The 22235-nt window shown below is 50.4% G+C and overlaps 1 protein-coding gene across 29 annotated transcripts in view; it reads left to right on the top strand.

The window, feature by feature from the left end:
• Positions 1–22235, top strand: part of NRAP (nebulin related anchoring protein) — an 89893-nt gene that overhangs the window by 63331 nt on the left and 4327 nt on the right. For all 29 annotated transcript variants that reach the window (XM_084993305.1, XM_084993295.1, XM_084993304.1 and 26 more), the window contains 9 exon segments: positions 1713–1910; positions 3600–3704; positions 5374–5472; positions 7964–8068; positions 8707–8814; positions 9683–9994; positions 15873–15977; positions 17804–17902; positions 19467–19571. In XM_084993305.1, coding sequence (XP_084849431.1) covers positions 1713–1910; positions 3600–3704; positions 5374–5472; positions 7964–8068; positions 8707–8814; positions 9683–9994; positions 15873–15977; positions 17804–17902; positions 19467–19571 — 1236 coding nt within the window.

Below are 22235 nucleotides of genomic sequence, written 5' to 3'. Positions count from 1 at the left end.
GGACCAGTGGCCACAAATGGGGCTGGATCTGGACCACAGAGATGTCTCGTCGGGTCTGCAGGGCAAATTAATTGCAAACTTTTACTGATGGAAATTTTTACATAAAAGTTTTAGACTTCTGTGCAGAAGCTGGGCCTGGATTCCTCAAGGCTACCACTGGAGTTGATTCCCGAGAGCTCCATTTAGAAAGGATCTCAGGAGTTCCCGTCGTGGCGCAGTGGTTAACGAATCTGACTAGGAACCATGAGGTTGCGGGTTCGATCCCTGCCCTTGCTCAGTGGGTTAATGAGCCGGTGTTGCCGTGAGCTGTGGTGTAGGTTGCAGACGCGGCTCAGATCCCGCGTTGCTGTGGCTCTGGCGTAGGCCGGTGGCTACAGCTCCGATTCAACCCCTAGCCTGGGAACCTCCCATATGCCACAGGAGCGGCCCAAGAAATGGCAAAAAGACCAAAAAAAAAAAAAAAAAAAAAAAGAAAGGAGCTCTGCTCTCCTGATCATCCAGCCAACCCTCTCCTCCCCCACTTCCTGCTTCACTCATTCATGCTCCCTGTCTGGCTCCCCGAGGCATCTGGGTTTGACCCCTTGATTCCGAGCCTCTGGATACTGGCACGTGTGTGTGTGTGTGTGTGTGTGTGTGTGAGAGAGAGCACCGAATCCTAACCACTAGACCGCCAGGCAGCATCACATGTGTGTATATGGTATCTCCTCGCACACGTGTGATTGGCTAATGGCCATGACAAAGTCTAACACGGGTCCAGCACGTAGCAGAGGACTAAACCCTTTTACGTTTATCTAATCATCACCATGTCTCTTGGACCATCACTTGCTGTTCCTGGGTTACGGAGAAGGAAACCTAGATGCCGATTGTCTCAATCCCCTGCCCAAGGTCAGCTAAGATGGGGCAGAGCTAGACATGGGGCCAGCTCTACACCGTTTTTTTCCACAATTTCATAGGTTCTCTGCCATTTTGTTTTCTGCCTTGGTTTCCCTGTTTTTAGCATTTCTTTCCCATTTCTCGACTGGGGTGCTGACCTAAGAGTGTGAGATTGGTGGGGTAGGGGAGGATGAGCAGAGGTGGGGGTGGGAGGTTAGGGAGGAGTGGCTGGAGCTCGGAAGTCAATGGGAAGAGGGAGGAGGCAGAGGTAGCAATGATGAGCTTCGTGGATCTTCAGGTAGCTCCTTCCGAAGACGGCAGTGCCCTTCCTCTCCCAGGATGCACGTGGGGCTCTTGGGAAATACCCATCCCTCAGATGCATCCACCACTGCTCCCGGCTCCCAGCTTTCCTAGGATGTCATGTGAGGCTTGAAGAAGCCCTCCATCAGCTTGCATGAGAGGAGAACCCCTGCTGTCTAAGCACTGATGGGGAGAGACTATGGGGAGAAGGAGGCAGGTCCACCATGCATCTTCTTGCCTCTGGATGATGGGAAGATCCAAAGACCTAAGCAAGGGAACTGCTAAGGTTCTGTCTGTCCTTTCTTTGAGCTTCTGTGTTTTCAAGTAGGGGGACCCCAGGCCTTGGTCATCCAAATCGGTGACCTCCAAGAGCCGAGAGTGATGAGTGGCAGGACTGGGGGACCTGCTCATTAGGGCCAGTCCCCTCCAGCTGTGCTCCCCAGCTCCCTGGGCCAGTCCCATCGCAGTGGCTCTCCCTGGTGGTCCTAATGCAAATGGTGCCTTTGAAATAGCCGCTGTTGATCTGTCTCCCCGTCTAGGTGAATTACAGGAAAGACTTTGAACACTCAAAGGCGCAGTTCCATCTGCCATTGGACATGGTCACCCTGGTGCATGCCAAGAAGGCTCAGACCCTGGCCAGCGACCAGGACTACCGACGCCCGCTCCCCCAGTACACGTCCTTGGCGGAGGACCTGAGGCTGAGCTGTGCCAAGAAAGCTCACAAGTTGCAGAGTGAGGTGAGGGGACCTGGCCTCTCTCTCTGGGCTCTTTTCCTCTCAGACTTGACCGTGAGGCAGTGACCCCTAAGCACCCGTTGGCTCGGTGGGGGCTCCAGAGGGGAGTAGTCCTCCTCCTGGGTTTTCTTTTAAAACACTACCGCATGGTCCTGCCTGGCTCTTCCCAAGCACAGTTGCGTAGGTCTATGAATAACAACCACCACCACCATTTCTTGAGTATTTCTCCTCAATTCTAAGCATTGCATTTTGGGGCATTACTCGTTTAACCTCTCAGAATAACCCTGCTATCAATAGTCTCTACGCCCCTTTTACAGAGAAACCATACTGAGGCTCAAAGAAGTTAAGTAGCTTGGGCAGGGTCACAGAACCGTGAATGAAAAGGGGGATGCTGAGTCTTGGACTTAGAGGGTGTCCGATGAAGATGACTTCAAGGCTCATGGTTTTGCATGTTCAAGACTTGCCCGTGGTACTGCCTCTGGCCTCCGGGTGGGCTGGGGTTTCCTCTGAGGCCTCATTTGTTCCTGTGCCACCCATCTTCCAAAGAGGGCTAAGCTCTGCTGGGAGAGGTGCCCAGAGCCCCTTTGGAACTGACCCACTTCAGGCAGAGGAGGGTGTTGAGGGGAGGGCAAGGAAATTGGGCCCCAGAGATCCTTTCTTCTCCCAAGGAGTCTCGGAGCCCCCCACCCAGTGTATTTCTAGCTCTTGCCACCTGTTTTCTGAGGCAGGCAGGCCTGGGAAGGTTGGGATGTCCTGGGAGGTTTCCTCCGTCCCGAGGAGATACAGGAGGTCTCTTCCAACAGGCTGCAGCATCCTCTTTGGTACTCCCCTTATCCCCCAGCTTGCTGCGTTTCCGTGCTGTGAGATTTACAAGCAATGGGCCCGCCAGCATTGGAAACTAAAACAATCCCACCAAACCGGCTTTCTGGTTTGGCAGAACCTGAGAGCAGAGCAGCTCTCAGATCTGGGTTCTGTCGTCTGTTGGAATTTTTACGCCTGTGTATAGCGTTTACCGGGTGACACAAGCTGTCAGGAACGTGGTAGCAGCTGGAGGAATGAGGGAGCTGCCACGCTCAGCTCAGGGGCCCAGGTGTCACTCGAGCAGAGCCTTCGCCTCCCCTGCCTCTCACTGCCATAGCAATTGGACGGTGGCACGCCCAGGGGGCACCTCCCTGGCTGGAGGCGGGTGAATCCGGGGCCCCCTTTAAACTGACAGCCCAGATCCCTCAAGTATACATGCGGCCCCCACCACACAGACCCAGGCCTTTGCCAGATTATTCTGGATTCATGTATTAGTTCTTTCTTAACCCATGACTAATTAATGCTGCCCTCTGCTGCTGGGCTTTGTTTTGAAGACCTGTTAAACCATTTCCACACTTGCCCCCAGACAGCTGACTCTTCTAACCACAATCCACTCTGGCGTTTATTTTTTGATAGCTCACATTAAAATAAAAATCCACTGAGCATCTCTCTAACAGCTACAGAGACAAGTGACAGCCGAATTATTTCCTTCCGACCCTGATTTCTGTTTCCCTAATGAGTGTTTACTGAAAAGCGTGTGTGTGTTTGCTGAGTGTGATGGATCTGGAGAGACTGGCTTGGCCGTGAGTTCTAATTATGATGCCATCTGTTGCGGGTCCCTCCCTCTTCTGCGGGCTTTGTAGTTCTAATTCCTCGCTTTGTTCCTGGTAGAATCTGTACCGGTCGGACCTGACCTTTATGCGAGGAGTTGCCTGTGTCATCCCAGGCACATTAGAGATTGAAGGGAGAAAGAGGGCGTCTGAACTCATCAGTGAGGTAACTGGGGACCCAGGACGGGTGGGGGCATCACGTATATTCCATGGCAGAGGTCGCTGCACACAGTCTGTTTCTTATTGCTAAAGTCAGTTACATGTTGCACTGTTGGCAGTGGTGACTCCCCCGGCCTCTCTTCTTACTCCCTTCTCCATGCAGACGGGATGCCCTTTAAGACAGCTTTGCAGATATGGAGTCAGTTCCTGTCTTAACATAGAAGAATTATTCACTGGCTCATAAGATGTGCTTTCCTAGGGTCCCTTTAAACACTGGCTTGTGGTACAAGAAAAAGAGGGCGGGCTTTGGAGACACAGAGGGAGACTGAAATTCCAGGCCGGAACTCAACTTGCTGTGTGATCTCAAGCCTGTCACCTGCCCTCTCTGAGCCTCATCTTAATCAATCAAATGGGGATACTCAGACCTCTCTCATTTAGTTTTTGTGAGGATCAGCACTAATCTGAGCACTGTGTTTTCCTCGTTGCTGTATATGAAATGTTGCTATAAGCTTGGTAGTAATTTCTTGGTGAAAATACAGAAGTCTGGAGTTCTAAGCTCTTTGAACTCCTGAGGATCTTGCCTGCCCCCGAGAGGGCTCCGAGATTTCCAATTATGGTAGCTGCAAAGGCAGGTGGGCAAAATGGAAGGCACCGGAAGTTAGAGGCAGTCATCGTCCAGCCTGGGTGCATCAGAGTGGCTTATGCATTGATTAGAAGTTTTGAGCAAGCGGAATTGGCTTCACTGTGGGACTGGAGATTTAACCGTGTGCTCTGCTTTTCCAACAAAATCTCTAAAGCCAGTGGTTTCTAAACCTCCTGGCACATCGGAATCCCCTTTGGAACTTAAAAAATAAAAACAGAGGAGTTCCAGTTGTGGTGCAGCAGAAACAAATCCGACTAAGAATTATGAGGTTGCAGGTTCAATCCCTGGCCTCACTCAGTGGGTTAAGGATCCAGTGTTGCTATGAGCTGTGGTGTAGGTCACAGACGCTGCTCGGATCCTGTGGCTGTGGTGTAGGCCAGCAGCTGTAGCTCTGATTCAGCCCTTAGCCTGGGAACCTCCATATGCCACAAATGCTGCCCTAAAAAGTAAAACAAACAAATAAATAAATAAATACAGAGGCCTGGGCCTGCAGACAATTTACTGAACCCCATCTCCTAGGGTGATGTGCAGGCTTGTGGATTATTTAAGCTGCATGGTGGTTTATGGCACACCCCCAAACATGAGCAGCCCAGGCTCTCCAGCGAGCAAAGGAAATTTGGGAGCAAAATTCGAATTTCAACAGTCATGCCCTCATATTCACATCCAAGGACTAGAGCACCCTTCCCCATCCATAAGCATCTGATGCCATCTGTCCCACCCTCTCTGCTGCCTCATCCCACTGAGTTCCGAGGTCCCAAGAGCAGGTGACGGAATGGATGCTGGGTGACAGACTAGCAGCCTTTGCAAAATGAGGTTTTATAACTAGAAGTTAAAGAGCTGCTTCTTGGAGTTCCCATGTGGCACAGTGGGTTAAGGATCCAGCATTGTCACTGCAGTGGCGCAGGTTCGATCCCTGGCCTGGCTAGATGATGTAGGTGCAGGCAAAAAAAAAAAAAAAAAAAAGAAGAGCTGGTTCTTCCTCTGGTTTTACATCTTACCTTGTCTTCTTATTCCCTCTTGTGTGTGACTTCAGAGTAAATATCGTCAGCATCCCCAGGCTTTCAAGTACACAGCGGTGACAGACACGCCCAGCCTCACTCATGCAAAACTCAGCAACCAGATTACAAACGAGGTAAAATCTCCAGATGGCTTGGAGATGGGCTCTGTAAAAACTGCTAGATTGTTAAAAAAAATTATGTGGATATTTATGGGACTGAATGGGGGGGAGCATGGGTATTTGCACAGAACTTTGGAAAGAAAACAGTGTCATTACACAGAGCCTAAATGGTTTCCAGACAGAAGAAGGACCCAGTAGGAAATCTGGTTTAGTCGGTCGTCTTGCTCCCCAGATGCAGTCCCAGACTGGCAGCATCAGCACCCCTGGGAGCTTGTTAAAGATGCCAAACCTGGAGTTCCCCTAGTGGCTCAGTGGGGTAAAGACCCGATGCTGTCTCTGTGAGGATGCAGGTTCGATCCTCAGCCTCCCTCAGTGGGTTAAGGATCCGGTGTTGCCACCAGCTGCAGTGTAGGTGGCAGAGGCAGCTTGGATCCTGCATTTCTGTGGCTGTGGTGTAGGCCTCAGCTATAGCTAAGATTCAACCCCTCGCTTGGGGACCCACTGCATCCACATGGTCATTGAATAAGATCCTCTTGGTTTTCCCTTGGACATTAAAGTTTGAGAAGTCCTAGTCTTTCATTCCTCTGTTCTAGCTTGACAAATAGTGGCTCCCTGTTTTCACTCTGTCATTCTGGTGATGCCGACAGGGAGGAGGTGGGGTTGTCCAAGGACAGTGGTGAGAGCCAGGCTTCTTGATCTCTGCCTCCTGTTCTTCTCACGCACCACCTACCCAGTTGTCACTTTAATACTCTGGCGGAGGGGGTCCAGGAGAAAGAATCTCACTCCGTAAAATCATCGTTCCAGCTGTACTTCTTCTTAGTGGCTCTGTGACAAGTTTGAAATAGCCAGTGAGCTTGGCAGAGCATGAAATGTTGCATCACCTTTAGTTTTTAAGCTTCTCCTTTGGATCCTCACCTTTGGCTGTCGGTCGAGAGTTGGCTATTTATGTTAGTGCCCACACGCCCCCCAAGCTTGTGATAAGAAAGTCCAAAGGCTTGTGTCACGACATCATCAATTTAAAACTCCCCTTGAACCTTCCTTGCCTGACCCGGGTGCTGTGGGGTAACCGTGCCTCTTACAGTGGCCTCTGGCCTAAGAGAACTCAGCAACCACAGGCCCATTTCTTTTTTCTTTTCTTTTTTTTTTTTTTTAATCTTTTTAGCGCCACAGCCATGGCATATGGAAGGTCCCAGGCTAGGGGTCGAATTGGAGTTGCAGCTGTTGGCCTACGCCACAGCCACAGCAACGTGGGATCCAAGCTGCATCTTTGACCTACACCACAGCTCAAGACAATGCTGGATCTTTAACCCACTGAGCGAGGCCAGGGATAGAACCCGCATCCTCATGGATACCAGTCGGGTTTGTTTCTGCTGAGCCACAATGGGAACTCCCATGGGCCCATTTCTGATGATGAGAACGGATGTTTTTGTACTGACCGAGGCCATGCACAGCAGCAGGGGTGTGTGTTTACTCACCAGGAAGATCCCGGGACTTTCATAAAAGATGCAGACCAGGGCAAGGGAACCACCCTTCCACCAAGCAGAGCTTCTTCTCAGTTTCCCAGGTCTTAATGTTCTCTTTACATTGTGTCCTCAGCAACAAAAGTGTCTGCAGTAGGAAGAACCACGATAGTATTCCCAAATGTGGTTTTCATTCGTCAGCCTGTTGAGGGGCAAAGCATAGGGGAGAATGCATTATCTTGTCCTTTCCCCGTCTTGGGTTCTAGCTGGGACTCTGTAACAGAAGACAGGTTAGCAAGAGAGAAGCATACGCATTTATTTGATACAAGCTTTAGCTGATACAGGAGTCTTCATAAGGAAATGCAGGCCAGAAGGGACGGTGAAACCTGAGCATGTGTATTCTAGGTTTGATGCGTGTAGAGTCGTGGGGAACACGTGGTAGAACAAAAGGAGATGGGCTGAGGGTGGAAACAAGGGGAACCTTAGGGAGGGCCGTCTGTTTGTTCCAAGTCCTCTTGGGTCCCTCCAAGTTCAGGGAGAAGGTTGTTCCTTTCCTCCTCCGGCAGAAGGCGGGCACCTCCCACAGGCGGGGTGTGATCTGCTTCAGGGGAGACGGTCTGGGAGAGTTCTTCCATCTCCCGCTGCTTCCAGATTCTTCCAGCTTAAAATATTCACTGTGCCAAGGGACCGTATTTGGGGGTCATATGTCCTGAAGCCCATCACAAGCAACTTGCAATGCCATATGTATTCTATTCAAAGCCCTCAATTTGACTCCTGAAGCAAGAAAGTAAGTGTTGTGAGTTTCTGCCAGGGTGAAGGTCCCCCCTTTGCACGTGGGAACTCCGTCAGCAAGAGGCCATTCATTCACTGTGTCATGGATACACCTTTATTGAAAGAAACATCTTTCCTGGGCCAAAGGTGTATCCATGACACAGCGAATGAATGGCCTCTTGCTGACGGAGTTCCCACGTGCAAAGGGGGGACCTCCAGCCTGGCAGAAATTCACAACACTTACTTTCTCACTTCCCCCCCAACCCCTGACCCAGCGCCTCTATAAAGCAGCAGGAGAAGACGCAAGACACCAGTACACAATGACCCTGGACCTGCCTGAGTTTATCCGCGCAAAAACCAACGCAGCCAACCTGAGTGACGTAAGCCTGTCCCCACTGCTGACATTGGGGCATGCTCCAAGTTCATATATGTCTGTGTCTATGATGGGATCTCAGAGTGACCCTGCTGGCATTCACTGGAACTTTAAAAAATGTATCTTGTAGGGAGTTCCTGCTGTGCCTCAGTGGGTTACAAACCCCACTAGTGTCCATGAGGACGGGGGTTCAATACCTGGCCTCGCTCAGTGGGTTAAGGATCTGGTATTGCCGTGAGCTGTGGTGTAGGTCGCAGACGCGGCTCCAATCTGGCATTGCTGTGGCTGTGAGGTAGACGCCAGCTGCATCTCTGATTCAACCCCTAGCCTGGGAACTTCCATAGGCTGCAGGTGTGGCCCTAAAAACAAGCAAAAAAAAAAAAAAAAAATATATATATATATATATATCTTGTAGACGCTTATGTTAATTATACCTTTAAACAGATGTGTTGATACATAGATGTCAGAGCCCACTACTGCATGGGTGCTAATGAGATTTTCTTTGCAAAATAGAAAGCTTTTTGCTTGTCAGACATGGATTCTGGAACACCACACTGCAAACGAAAGGGGTAGCCTTTGTTCGTTGTCGTGTAATTTTTTTTTTTTTTTTTTGGTAAAGAAAATCTACGTGTGTTCCTACCGTAGGCAAAATACAAGGAGTCTTGGCGGAATCTCCGTGCTCAAGGCTACAAGCTGACAATAGACGCTCTCCCCTTCCAGGCGGCTCGGGTCTCTGGAGACATAGCCAGTGATGTGAGTTGAATGATATGACCTTCCATCCTGCCTAATTTCTGTTAACTTCATGTAAAACAATGTCTACGGCTGATTTTCCTGAATTAAAGCAAATCTGTCGCCCTGTGAGACAGGATGTCGCCTGCAGAATGTATTTGTTATGAATGAGATTCTCCGACGGAGAGAGGGGAGAAAAGGCCCTGTTAATCAGAAGCTAAATGCAGGCAAAGGTCTCCAGCAGGAAGGAGGTGACGATTTATTTCTAATTGCAGCATCCAGGCAATGCGATCCCCACGATGTGGGAACTGCCTGTTCTCTAACTCCACCCAGAATTAGGACGAGAACTCCTAGTAGAAATTCTAATACGGCCAGAATGCATCTCCCTCTCAGCTGTCTGTTGTTTCCCGTGTCGGCGGGAGGATTTGCAGCTGGGTTTCAGCCCCTCTGTTGATCGCATCCACAGCTTTGGAACATGAAGGTGACTTTCTCTTTCCCACAAACAAATCACAGAACACGTAGACTTCAAATGAATGGATCCTCTCTTTGGGGTTTGATGTTTTGCCAAGTGCGAGGGGAAAAAGCGCAAGTTTCTCTTTTACCCTTTTTGATAAATGCCTTTTGGCCACAGGACACCTAAGGAGAGCGGGGTCCTCGCTTTGGTTCGGAGGCTCTGTTTTTAATTAGATAGGAGGCAGGGAGCAGGGTTTTAATTGTTCCTCCCCCAGGGAGGCAGCGTGCTCTCAGGCCAACCTCGCTGTGGTTTTTCTTATAATCATCCCCTCCTAGTGTAGGAACAGGTGAGTTTCCTTCGAGTCTCCGAGGAAAAGGCACAGATGGAGCAGAAGCGGGCCCGATGCCGGCCCCTGACCGCCTGGTCCCCCCTTTCCAGTTTCTCTACAGACACGACTTTGTGAAGGAGCGAGGGAGGCTGATCGGAGCCCAGAGTGTGAGCGACGACCCCCGGCTCCGGCACTGCCGGCGGGTGGGCCAGCTGCAGAGTGAGCTTCAGTACAGGAGGCAGGCGGTGGGCAGCCAAGCCCACTGCCACCTGCCGATGGACATGGTGCCCCTGGTCCACGCCAGGAAGGCCCAGGCCCTGGCCAGCGACCACGACTACAGGACACGGTGCCATGCGTTCACGGCGCTACCCGAGGACCTGAAGATGGCCTGGGCCAAGAAGGCTCACGCCCTGCAGAGCGAGGTAGGTGGGGCCTGTGGATTGCACGTCAGTTCCCGACCTTCCTGCTCCCACCGGGCTGGTGTAAACCTCTGCTCCTTCCTTAGCTCTTCAGTTCCCCCTGAACAAGATTCCCCTGGTCTGTGTCCCCTAGGCGAAATTATGCAATCAATCATTCAACAAACGTTCACTAAGCACCTACTGTGTACCTGGCACCCTTCCAGGCCCTGGGGATTCAGCAGTCAACAAAGCATCAAAAAAGCCCTGGGGTCCTGGAGTCTCCCATTCTACGGGAGGGACATCGAGTCTAAGTGACACTGTATAGTGTGTCAGATGGAGACAGAGCAGGGAAGCGGGGCTGGAGGAGGGTGTGAGTATATGTGTGTGCGCTTGCACATGTGCAGCTTAAAAGGGGAGTCAGGGTCATTCTCACTGCAAAGGTGACATTTGAGTAATGACCAGTGGAGACACGTAAGGGGATAGAGCAGGTCAGCAAACGCAACAGCCAAGTCAAAGGCTAAGGCCTGAGCGGCAGCAGCCTCAGAGTATTTGAGGCCGAGTGAAGCAGGTACTCGAGTAGGTGAGGGAAGAGGGTATCTGGGGATGGGGTCCGAGATACGGGGCTGGACCGTGTGCCATTGGGGTGCCCGTGAAGTGAGAGAATTGCACCCAGAGCCGATGTGCACTGACAGCTTGCTGTCACTGGCACCCTCACCGCAGCCCTATGGGTGGGGGCCGTTGTCATTCCTGTTTCACGGATGAAGTAGCATGGGAGGGTCCGAGGCAGGACTGGCTCCAGAACCTGAACTCTTGACCGTCCTGTCCTCACGGATGCTCTCTACCATGCAGGTGTGGACACTGAGGCCTAGGCAAGGGCACCAAGCTGGTTGGTGGGTGGGTAGCACCAGCGCCCCCGACCTGTAGTGGAAGGTTCTGGAGTCAATCTCATACCTCAGCAAGCCTCGGCTTCCTCAGCTGGGGCAGGGGAACAATGGTGCTGTGTCAACACCTAGGAAGCACACGCATGTGGCAGGTTCTGCACCTGGGCGGCGGGGGGGAGGTCTTGCCACATCGTCTCCCCAGCCCTGCAGCATCCCCAGGAGGAAGACGCTCTCATTTTAGGGCAGAACTCATGGGACTCTTGTCACATTAACTCTTTTCATTCATATTGGGGTTTCTCAACTCTGGCACCTTTGACGTTTGGGGCTGGGCACCTTTGTGGTGGGGACCTGTCCTGTTCACTGTGGCGTCCCTGGCCTCTGCCCTTTAGATGTCAGAAGCACCTCCCACAGTGACCGTCAAAAATGTCTCCAGATATTGCTCAGTGGACCGGGGTGGGTGGGGAGCAAAATTGCACCTGATTGAGAAGCCGGCTCTGAGCTGCGGGTTGGTCTGTATGAAGCAATGAGCACGGTGCCTGGTCCATAGACACACGCTGGTGGATGTGAGCTGTTTGGACTCTATTCCCCGTCAAGCCTTCCGATTCTAGTGGCCTTCGGGGCAGTGACTAACCCTAGGTTACATGGCACGGGCTGAGTGTTGTAAACACATAACCAATGATGAATTATGACAACGAGGCATTCCCATTGTGGCTCAGTAGGTTAGGAACCCAGCTTTTCTCCTTGAGGATGCGGGTTCAATCCCTGGCCTCGCTCAGTGGGTTACGGATCCACCTTGAGGCATAGGTCAGAGATGCCCTCGGATCTGGTGTTGCTGTGGCGTAGGCTGGCAGCTGCAGCTCTTATTTGGCCTCTAGCCCGGGAACTTCCATGCGCAGCAGGTGAGGCCTTAAAAAGAAAAAAAAACAAATTATGACAATAATGATTTAACGATGTCCTGAACTTCGCCACCATGTACGTGTGAATCATGACTTACGAGAACTGCAGAGTCTCCTTGTGTGCCACCCAGGGGAGCGGGCAGCAGGGCGAGTTGGGTGGGCCCCACAAAGGGGACGTGATCCCTGAAGCCCAGCCCAGGACCCACTTAGAAAGCCTTCCACTTACTGGAAGGCTACCCTGCAGCCCCAAGAAGAGCTCAGAGCATGACTCGGGGCCCAGCCCAGGACCCTCTTGTCACTGGCCTACTCCTGCAGAGGAGAATCACCTTCCAAAGCCCCGAGGAAGATGACAACGGAGGCCACCAGGGAGAGGTCAGGGGGCCGAGCTGCAAGCCCAGCTCTGTCACTTCCTGGCAGTCTTTCAGCATTGACCTGGCTTTCTAGGCCTCCGTGTCACCACTGGAAGAGCAAAGAGGTTTGATTTGACTGCTGATCTCAGAATAACGTTTAGAATAACATTATGGGGGTTTTTTGTTTGTTTTGTTTGATGCTGGCATCAACATAACATCAGATTATTTTACTGAGTAGGGGAAAAGGCTCCAAACCAAATTCTGCTTCAAGCTTACATTTATATCACTGTTACTTTTGAAAAGAGAATATTTCAAAACTTTTTTTTAAATTTATTTTTGGCCACACTCGCAGTATATGAGGTTCCTGGGACAGGGATCCAACCTGCATTCTCACTGACACTATGTAGGGTTCTTAACTCTCTGAGCCACAACGGAAACTCCAAAGGAGGATATTTTAACACTAAAAAGTGGAAGAACAATCTAAAAAGGAGATTCCTGGAGTTCCTCTATGGTGCAGTGGATTAAGAATCTAACTGCAGCCGCTTGGGTCACTGCAAGGCTTGGAAACTTCCATATGCCCCAGGAGCAGCTATTTTAAAATGTATAAAAATAAAAAGGAGAGTCCTTCCCAAGAAATGCTAGTTGGCAGTCTTAGACTGACGTTTGATGAAATGGGATGTGTATTCAAACGTTGAAAGCTGGGAAGTTGTTGCCTAAGTTTAAAATGACCATGTTGTGCTTCATGCATTGTTTTGAAACTTCAGGTTTGTTGAACTGGGGACTCTCGGGCTCCAAGATGCTGGGAATGGGCTTTAGTTTTCTTGCAGTCTTTGTCAAAAATCCAGTTTCCCGTGGTTATGTTTACTGAAAAAGAAACAAAGGCTCCGTGTGAGCTCACTCAGTTCAGCAGAGTCTAGGGAAGGAACGGTAGCCCCCAGCAGCCAGAGAGAAAGCTGTGGATCTAGATGCTCACCTACCGGGGTGGGGGGAGGGTCCTCAAGGCCCTGATTGCTTAAGTCTCAGGAGAGTCATCCTTACCCCAGGATTGCATCTGAGATGTGTGTTCTGCCCGGCCCATGCTCCACCACAAAAGCGTTCTGGTTCAGTCACCTCTTAGTCTTTTCCAAATCTGCTATTCCACGCTCTCCTCCGTGATCTCACATAGGGGCTGTAGGGCGGCCTGCAAAGCACATGCAGGGACAGTTAAGGGGACAGTCCTCTGGCCCCACGCTTATGGCTGCATGGCCTCAGGAGACTCCTTAACCTCTCCCAGTTTCAGTTTCCCCATCAGAAATAACAGCAATGACAATAACAGCACCTAAAAAGTATGAAATGCTTATCCTGGGCCAGGCATTTATTTAAATATTTTGCGCAAATGACCTCATGTAGTATTTAGGTAGGTTCTGGTATTACTGTTATTTTTGCAAATGCAGTAACTAAGGCACCTATAATCTTCAGTAACTTGCTCAGGGTCCTAAGCTGGCTGGGAAATGACTTGCTCAAAACCACACAGCTAGTAAAAGGCAAAGCAGGGCTCCTGACTGCAGGTTCAGTGCTCTCTAGCTCCCCCTAGTGGCTGCTTTGGGAACCCAGGTGCTCTGGCTCCTGAGTGCCCTGTTACAGCACCACCCATCCCCCAGGACAGCAGCTGGTGACTCTTTCCAGAATCTGAACAAGCATGTAACACCCCAGATTGTTCTGCAGATGGGAAAAAGAGCCTATCCTTTGAGAAGGGTGCAAAGACTGGAAAAACAATGAGACTAAAGCAAATCACATCCCATGCAAGGCAGTGGTTGTAACCATTCTTATTAATGTGACGGATAGGCTCCTTCCCCTGGCCCCTCCTGGGTGCACCTGATTATGTCATTCCTGTTAGAACTCAGGGACAGAAAGCTGCAGCTCCTGCATTTGCCACCCTGTGCTCCAGGGTGCCGGGAAGCCCCACGGGTGCCTCTGAAGGTGGCTTTCTAGGCCTTATTATATATATACAAGGGCCAGTAGCAAGCAAGGCTGGCATTTGGGGGAAGCCATATTCACCTGGGCAGCCCGAGAAGGCCTCTCGTTATCTTAGAATCCTTCTTCGGAACTATCTTTGGGTAGCCGATGCTCCTCGACTCCCCACCCCTCTCCCCCGCTCTTTTATCGTGTGGTCTGGGGCAGGCGTGTTGTTTTTAGGGTCTGCGCGCATAGTCAAAGCTGGGCTGGGAGCTGAAATATCAATAGACAATCCATTTACAAGAGAGTCTGAGGCGCAGTCAGATCTTTGGGGAACCCGCATCTTTGCCTTCTGACTTACCTGCGATCGTACTGTTCAGCTCCACAAAAGGGAAGTTGAAAGCGTGCGCCCCACTTCATCTCACTTATGAAAGGAGCAAGGCCTGGCTGTGAAGAGAGGCCCTGTAGGATTATTCTCTCTAACTTAGAAATTTATCCAATTTTCTCTGTTCTTTATCAGAGTGGAAGGCAAAAGCCTTGCCGGTGTAGACTGAAAGATCGCGGTATAAAAAGCCATCTCACTGACATGGGGTTTTGAAACATGCTCCTGAACCCCAGTGATGTCTCCCTTCGCCAGTCAGGAAGCAGAGTGGAATTTGCACCGGGCGTTAACCACAGAGAGTAGATCAGAAACGGGCCCTCTTTGAGGCCAGCTGTGCAGAGCGCCGTGATTCCTGAAATGAAAGGGAACTAGAAAGGCCGCAAGGCTGATTTCAGGAGTGGGTCTTTTGCGTTACAGCAGAGCTTATATCTAAATTAGAGAAATGCTATCAACTTCGTTTAGATCCAAATTTTCTATTTCCTTAGAGAGTCTTTTTCCACCTTTTAAAATGCCTAATTTCCATAAAGAGAGGAAGAAAGGCTTTCATGCGACCGTCTCCTCGTAGGTGATGGGGGCAGATCAAGGAAGAGTAATAAGATTGAATGTGTTAGGAGATGCCTAATCAGACCCATTGTCTTAAAGGACCACTTACCACTTTCTCCCAGGAATGGAAGCTGTAGGTCTAATCTTCCGAGTCCCTAAAAGGAAGAAATGGAGAAAGCTTAAGCTCCTTTGTGCCATGGGAGCAAATCATGAGTAACAGTGTGTTTGGGGCCGGGGCCGAGGGCGGGGGGTGTAAACCGAGGCACAGAAAGATTGAAATGGCTTACACACATTCCCCAGTTGCATCCAGGTTGGTTCCAGCGTTGAGAATTCAGGTATAACTGTTTCCCCTCACCCCACTGCCGCAAGGAAAAAAACAAATCTGACATATAGAGTGGCTTTTACCCCTCAGGACTCTCAGGTGTTTTCATGAGAACAGAGGGGTTGTCATGACCTTCAGGTATCACAGAGAGAAACTGAGTCACATTTGGGTTACAGTGATTTGCCCCGAGTCACAGCAGGTTTGATCCAGAGCTCAAAGTCCTTTGATCAACTGAAAGTGTGTAAAACATTTCTGTTTAGGCAGGCGGTCTGTCGCCTCACTGCCAGAACGAAACCAAATAATCGGAGCTGATGCGTGGGCTGAGGAGTGTATCTCAGATCTGTCTTAAGTGCTCGTTCCCACAGGTCACCTTCTGCTTGGAATCCGGCCAGGTCACAGGCGGGACCTTCTGGTGTCTTACACCGGATCCACTATTTCATTCTGGGCGGAGCACACAGACTCTAACAGTTTGACCCAATGACCCGTAGAACGCGCTCTGAATGAAGGTGTTGAAATGTTGTGAAGCATCATTACAGATGCCCCAACAGCCTGCCACCCTCTCCCGGTAACAGCCAATGATCTTCTTCTTGCAGTCACGCTACAAGTCAGACCTGAGGAGCATGAAGGGGACAGGATGGCTGGCGCTGAGTTCCCCACAGATCGAGAGCGCAAAGAAAGCTGGAGAACTCATCAGCGAGGTACCGTTAACCTGACTTTGCCATAAACACAACTGGGCGTTTATTTCCCCCTGACCAGGGAACCTGCAGATGGACTGGAGAGCCTGAGAGGACCACTGGACTCCCAATATTTTTCTGGGGCCATTTGCAACCAAATCCCGAGACAGAACAAACTTTCCCTCCCAATGAATTCGCTTGCTTGGGAGTTAAAGGCATGTTCCAATCAGGCCATGAAAGAGGAGTGATGCATTAGAAAGCTCTTAACAGGAGTTCCCCTTGTAGCTCAGTGGGTTAAGAATCTGACATAATCTCCACGAGGATACGGGTTTGATCCCTGGCCTCACCCAGTGGGTTAAGGGTCTGGTGCTGCACATAGGTTGAAGATGTAGCTGGGATCAGCCTTGCTGTGGCTGTGGTGTAGGCTGGCAGCTACAGATCCAGTTCAACCCCTAGCCTGGGAACTTCCATATGCCTCGGGTGCATTCATAAAAAGAAAAAAAAAAATAGCAGGTTCTTCACAGATACATTATGTACAGTTGCGGTCTAAGCTGGCCCGTTATTTTCATGGAGCCAGGAAGAGGATTGGCCACCCACCCCCGAATTTGCTCAGAGTCCTGCGTCCCCGGGTTGTCTGACTTCAGATGGAGTTCCCACTTGCACAGAGATGGTTATGTTCAGTGAACTCCCCATCACATTTTAAAAATTTTTTTTATCAGTGAGTTTCGCTGATATCTAACACATCCGGAAGAGTTTACTGATGGTTTGTTCCATGAATTTTTGCAATGTGAACACACCACGCAGTTACCAAGCAGATTAACAGCTGGACCGTTAGCAGCACATCAGAGGCCTGCTGTCAGTCTCTGGTCTTTCTAACCCAAAGGGAACCTCTGCACTGACATCTGATGGTGCCATCTATAGATTAGTTCTATCTATTTATAAACTTTGCTCTCTTGATGTTTTCACTCACTATTGTGTTTATAAGAGTCACCTATGTTGGGGAGTTCCCACTGTGGCGCAGCGGAAACAAATCCAACTAGTATCCATGAGGATGCAGGTTCAATCCCTGGCCTCATTCAGTGGCTCGGGGATCCGGCGTTGCCATGAGCTGTGGTGTAGGTTGCAGATGCGGATCAGATCCTGCATTGCTGTGGCGGTGTGGTAGGCTGGTAGCTGTAGCTCTGATTCGACCCCCTAGCCTGGGAACTTTCATATGATGTGGATGCAGCCCTAAAAAGCAAAAAATAAAAAATAAAAAAGACTCACCTGTGTTGCATGAAGTAGGTGTTCTTTCATTCTCATACTTTACAGTCGTCTGTGTAAAGATATAATTTATTTACCCATCCTCCTGTTGATGGACTTTGGGTGGTTTTCCAGGTTTTACTCTCACAAATGGTGCAGCTCAGAACACGCTTACATACGCCCTTTGGTCATATAAGCGCACGGAGCTCTCCCACCCTGTGAGGACCTAGAGGTTCTTGCTCTGGGACCTCCTGGAGGGTGGCACTGCCTTCTTTGGTTCCTTCACAACAGAACCTGCTTGAATAGGGTCTGAGCAGGGCCGCCTTGATGGTGGATCTTTCTTTCCACTGAATTCTTTTATTGTGATGCTCAGAGGCTGTATTTTGCAGCGTCTCTTTTCAAGAATGCAAATACCTGTAAAATGTTCCCTATCACAGAGACACCTTGGGTCTCTTCTGTAGGCTGGTGAGGTGCCCACCAAGAAGGGAAGGTGGTTTACCAATCGTGTCGTTGGTACATTTGGGACTGAGGAGGTGGGGGTGAAGCTGCATCCAGAAAAATGTGTTGTGTTTGATTGTTTCTTGAGAAGTATGGTCTTTCTCTTACAGACCAAATACCGTAGAAAACCAGACACCATCAAGTTTACCGCGGTGGTTGACTCTCCGGACCTAGTTCATGCCAAGAACAGCTACGTGCACTGCAATGAGGTGGGTATTTCCTCCTCACTCACCCCAGGCCCAGTAGTGGGTAGTGCTGTGCAATGGTCAGTGCTTAAGAACCAGGTAGACCTGAGTACAAACCTGTCTCTTACCTGGGTGCTCTTGAGCCAGTTTCCTAGTCTCTTCTAGGCCCGGGTCCCTTATTTGACAGGACGATGATGATAGCAACCATTTCATAAGGTTGAGTAAATTAAATGAGAGTTCAATAAATAAAAGTACAGGATGCTTTTAGCAAGTATCTGGAGCACAGTAAGTCCTTGATACATGTCCCTTATTATGCTTTGATCCAAAACCATAACAACACAGAGTACTCCTGGTGATCCCTTACTCAACACTAGGCCAGATACATCTTTTTTTTTTTTTTTTTTTTTTGTCTTTTTGCTATTTCTTGGGCCGCCCCTGTGGCATATGGAGGTTCCCAGGCTAGGGGTTGAATCGGAGCTGTAGCCACCGGCCTACGCCAGAGCCACAGTAACACGGGATCCGAGCCTCGTCTGCAACCTACACCACAGCTCATGGCAACGCCGGATCGTTAACCCACTGAGCAAGGGCAGGGACCGAACCTGCAACCTCATGGTTCCTAGTCGGATTCGTTAACCACTGCGCCATGACGGGAACTCCCAGATACATCTTAATTATTGATAGATGATTATAGAATTAAAAATGTCACATAAGCCAATTAGAAAAAAAAAAAACAGCTCTATCAAAAGCTTCTTTCTGCTTTTACTGTGTCATTTAGCCCCTTTTCCTCTCCCCTGTATTTATTTCGAAGAATAGGAAGTTACCTATATTTTTTGCTGAAATTATCCAGGAATAGGATTTTGCATACTGATAAAGCGGCCCCCACGCTCACACAGAGGCCAACTGTTGTACTGACCAGCTCACATTTCTAAGACCTAACTTGAATTTCAGAAGGGATCAGAACATTAAATATTCTATCTCCTCTCTAAAAATAGATGAGACTCAATCACTTCCCCAAATTGTTTGCCATTCTTAGATCTCTGCTCTAAAAATAGCAATTAAGACAAAGCTTGGGTTTTCAAGTCATGTCTTCTTGGGACCCAGCGCAAGCTGTGAAAACCTCAGGTTTCTGAACAGATGTTAAGGCAGTTGATGGCTCTTTAGCCACTGTGTCTTTTTGCTGTTACTATTCATGTTAAATTACAAAGGCATTGTGGCATCTTGTTACAAGTCAAGAGCTTGAGTGATGCCCGATAGCAAAGACTCTCTGAAAAAGCCACCTACCTTTGTTTGTGAAAACACACAGGTACAGCCAAGCAGGGTGACAGTTTATGGTCCATTTGAAACAGGTCTTGATGAATATTTTAAGCAGGGTATATTTAAAACCAGCCCCCCACTGGCCCCTGGCCACAGGGGTCCCTCCTTGCCTCAGTGAACCCTGGAGGGACATTTTCTGCAGGCAGGGTGGCTTTTGCGCCCTTGGGGTTGGGGGGCACTGGTAGGGGAGGCGCCGGAAAGCGAACCAACGGTTCATCACCTGTGGCCACAGCAAGTGCAGTTCTCCACTGACCGCGAGCCTTCTTCCCTGCAGCGCCTGTACAGGTCCGGGGACGCAGAATCCCTGCACCGATACACCCTGGTCCCCGACCACCCCGATTTCGCCAGAGCCCGCCTCAATGCGCTGCATCTGAGTGATGTAAGTGAACCTGCGGTTCCTGCAGTGTGTGTGCTTTCCTGTAAAATCATCCATGCCCAAACGGGATTTTATATGTTAAAAAAAAAAAAAAACAGAAAGGGAGACTTGAGCCCTAGGCTAAGAGCAGGACAAAGGGCATGTGTGACTTCCAGCCGCTGTCTTCCCTGGGCCTCAGTTTCCTCAGCTGTGAAATGGGATCGGAGCTGTGCTTCCTGATGCCGGGCACTGCTCCAAAGACCTCGAACAGGTGCTGGATGACGGTCAGGGGAGTGGTGCCCTTGTCCCCTGGGGTAGCCGTGCCCTGGCCCCCTGGGGTAGCCTTCTGCTCTGTTTGTTCCCTGAGCACCTCTCCTTACTTAGCCTTTCAGAGCAGTGCCTGTTTGGAGACAGACTGGCGCTTTCTCAGCTTTCTGCAGTTTAGAAAGATGCTGCAATTGTTGTCCATCAGATCCAAACACAATCCGCTCCTTTGTGCTGAGGCTGTGGCCCCCAACACGTCCTCTTCCCTTGGATGTGTGCCCTTTGCGTGCATAACCAGGATGCCGGTTCCTAAACCCAGGCTTGTTGTTAGCAGGGGTTGGAGGCCCCCGGTTGTAATAGAATAGGCGGCCGCTCCGCCGGCAAAGCTGTGATCCTGGGATAACAGGTATCGAGGCGGCAGAATCAAAAGCTGCTGTCAGATCAGAATAACACAGGCTGAGTGTGTCGTCCTGGGGCAGCACGGGGCCTCCCAGAGTCTGGCCATTCTTCCCTCGCTGGCCTGGCCATTGTGTCCTGGGGCTCCGTGCCGATCAACAGCTGCTCCCGTTCACCCCAGAGGTGGCTGCCTCGCAGGGGTCGGCGAGAGGCGCCTTCTAGTTAGCGTGCGTATTAGTTTGTTGCGTTTGTAAAGCCCTGTGGGATCCCACGCGGTGAATGCGATGGTGCTTTGTAAATATGAGTTATTATGACCATTTGGTGCTTTTGAGGGATACGCGAGGGATAATTTTAGAACAGCAGCTCTGGTGGGCTGACCTCCATCTGGGGAAGCGGGACCTCCCCCTCAGCAGAGCTTGGACAAAACATCCATCTCATTAACGCTGCAGCGAGGGGGGAGGCGAGGCCTCCACTGGAGGGACTATTGGAGGCCCATCGTCCTGGAAACGGGGGTAAAACCGTGCATCCGCTGGGGGCCCAGCTTAAGGAGGACAGCCACCCCAGGCTGGTGGCAGAAGCGTCTGTCCCCTCTCAAGGGGTGCCAGTCTGCAGAGTCCCGGGGCTGAAATTAGCTGCCAGGGCACACGGATGGGGAGGACTCATGAACCTCTTTTGAAAAGAGCACTTCTTCGGGGGCGTGGAGGATATGCACGATTGGATCAAGTGCTCTGTGAGGAAGGGGTGACCTTCCTGGGCAAAGAAAGCCATTGAGATGTGTAAGGCAGCCGAAATAACTAAAAATCAAATGACTCTAATGCGTGAGGATGAGGGCAACACTGTGCCCACTGTGATAAAGAAGAGGAACGCCCAGGGTTCCAAATCAAAGAGCCTGCAGAATCTAAAGACTCCCAGTGGCAAAGGCAAAAACCTCAACAGAATAAAAAAAAAAAAAAAAAAAAACTCAGGGAAGAAGTGGTGACAATCGAGCAAACAGTACACAGGGAGAAGTTGCCAGGAGACAGCGAGTCGGCACCTTGGCGAGAACCCCAATGTGGGCCATGCCCTCGAGTCCACCTGCAGTTACAGAGACCTGGAAGCTGGGGTGCCTTGACCCCCAAGGTGGGGTGACGGAGTTTGATGCTGTGGAAAGCTTGGTGTCATGTCCTAGCCCAGACCTGGTGTGGAAGCTCTTCGTAGACAGACCCCTTTCTGGGGAATACTAGGGCTTTTGACTCTATTCGCTAGTCTGACATATGTGGGGCCACCAGACAGCACGATGCTCCAGGGGCTGGTTGGTCTTGTCATTATTTACCTACCTCTCGGTCCTGCCCACTAAACTCCGTGGTGACCCCAGAAATCTAATCACTGGGGCCCTGTTTGTGATCACTTAGGGGACGGCCCCAGCGATGACTGGTTTTGTGTTTCTAGGCCCTTGAACCTAGTAGGTATCTGGCCCCTGGTTTGCGAGGTTGGACGTTGAACAGGAGGTGATGATGACGGTGAAGGTGATGCTGGGGAGCAGCACAGGAAAACGGCGAGACCCATCACGCTTGGCTCAAGCTTCCTGTGGTGCCCTCTGGTTTCAGGCCCGGTTAATGGGGTGGCCTGAAGCACTTTGCTTTTTTTCTGCCACTCTTCTTTGGCTTAATCCCCCCCCCCCCCCCATAGAACAGAGCCTCAGCCTTGACCTCAATTTCCAAGTGACAAAAGGAAGGTTCTTAAGGGAATGAGTGAGCGGCCAACACGGTCCGGGGCTGTCACTTTGTCATCTGCTGGTGATGTGCCTCGCCTGCTGTCTCCCTTCTCTGTGGCGGAATAAAGGACAGCCTTCCGCTGGGATCTCCAGATGCCTCCTTTCATGGAGCCATTCCCTTATCTTGAAAAAAAATCTGAGCTACATGAAGGCACGGGAGATTTTGATGCCTCCACCGGTGATGTGGTACCTGAGGACTAAGAGGATGTGATTACAGACTCCTGGAGGGTGTGTGAGGACAGTTTAAAAACGGGGAAAAAATGAAAGCGGAAGAT

Source organism: Sus scrofa, chromosome 14 (genome assembly GCF_054392235.1).
Source record: "Sus scrofa isolate SSC_HxYL_T2T_F1_AM1 chromosome 14, Sscrofa_HxYL_maternal_Yorkshire_Landrace_v2.0, whole genome shotgun sequence".
NCBI lineage: Eukaryota > Metazoa > Chordata > Mammalia > Artiodactyla > Suidae > Sus > Sus scrofa.
The sequence above is the reverse complement of the archived record's forward strand: the minus strand, read 5'-3'. Positions and strand labels throughout refer to the sequence as shown.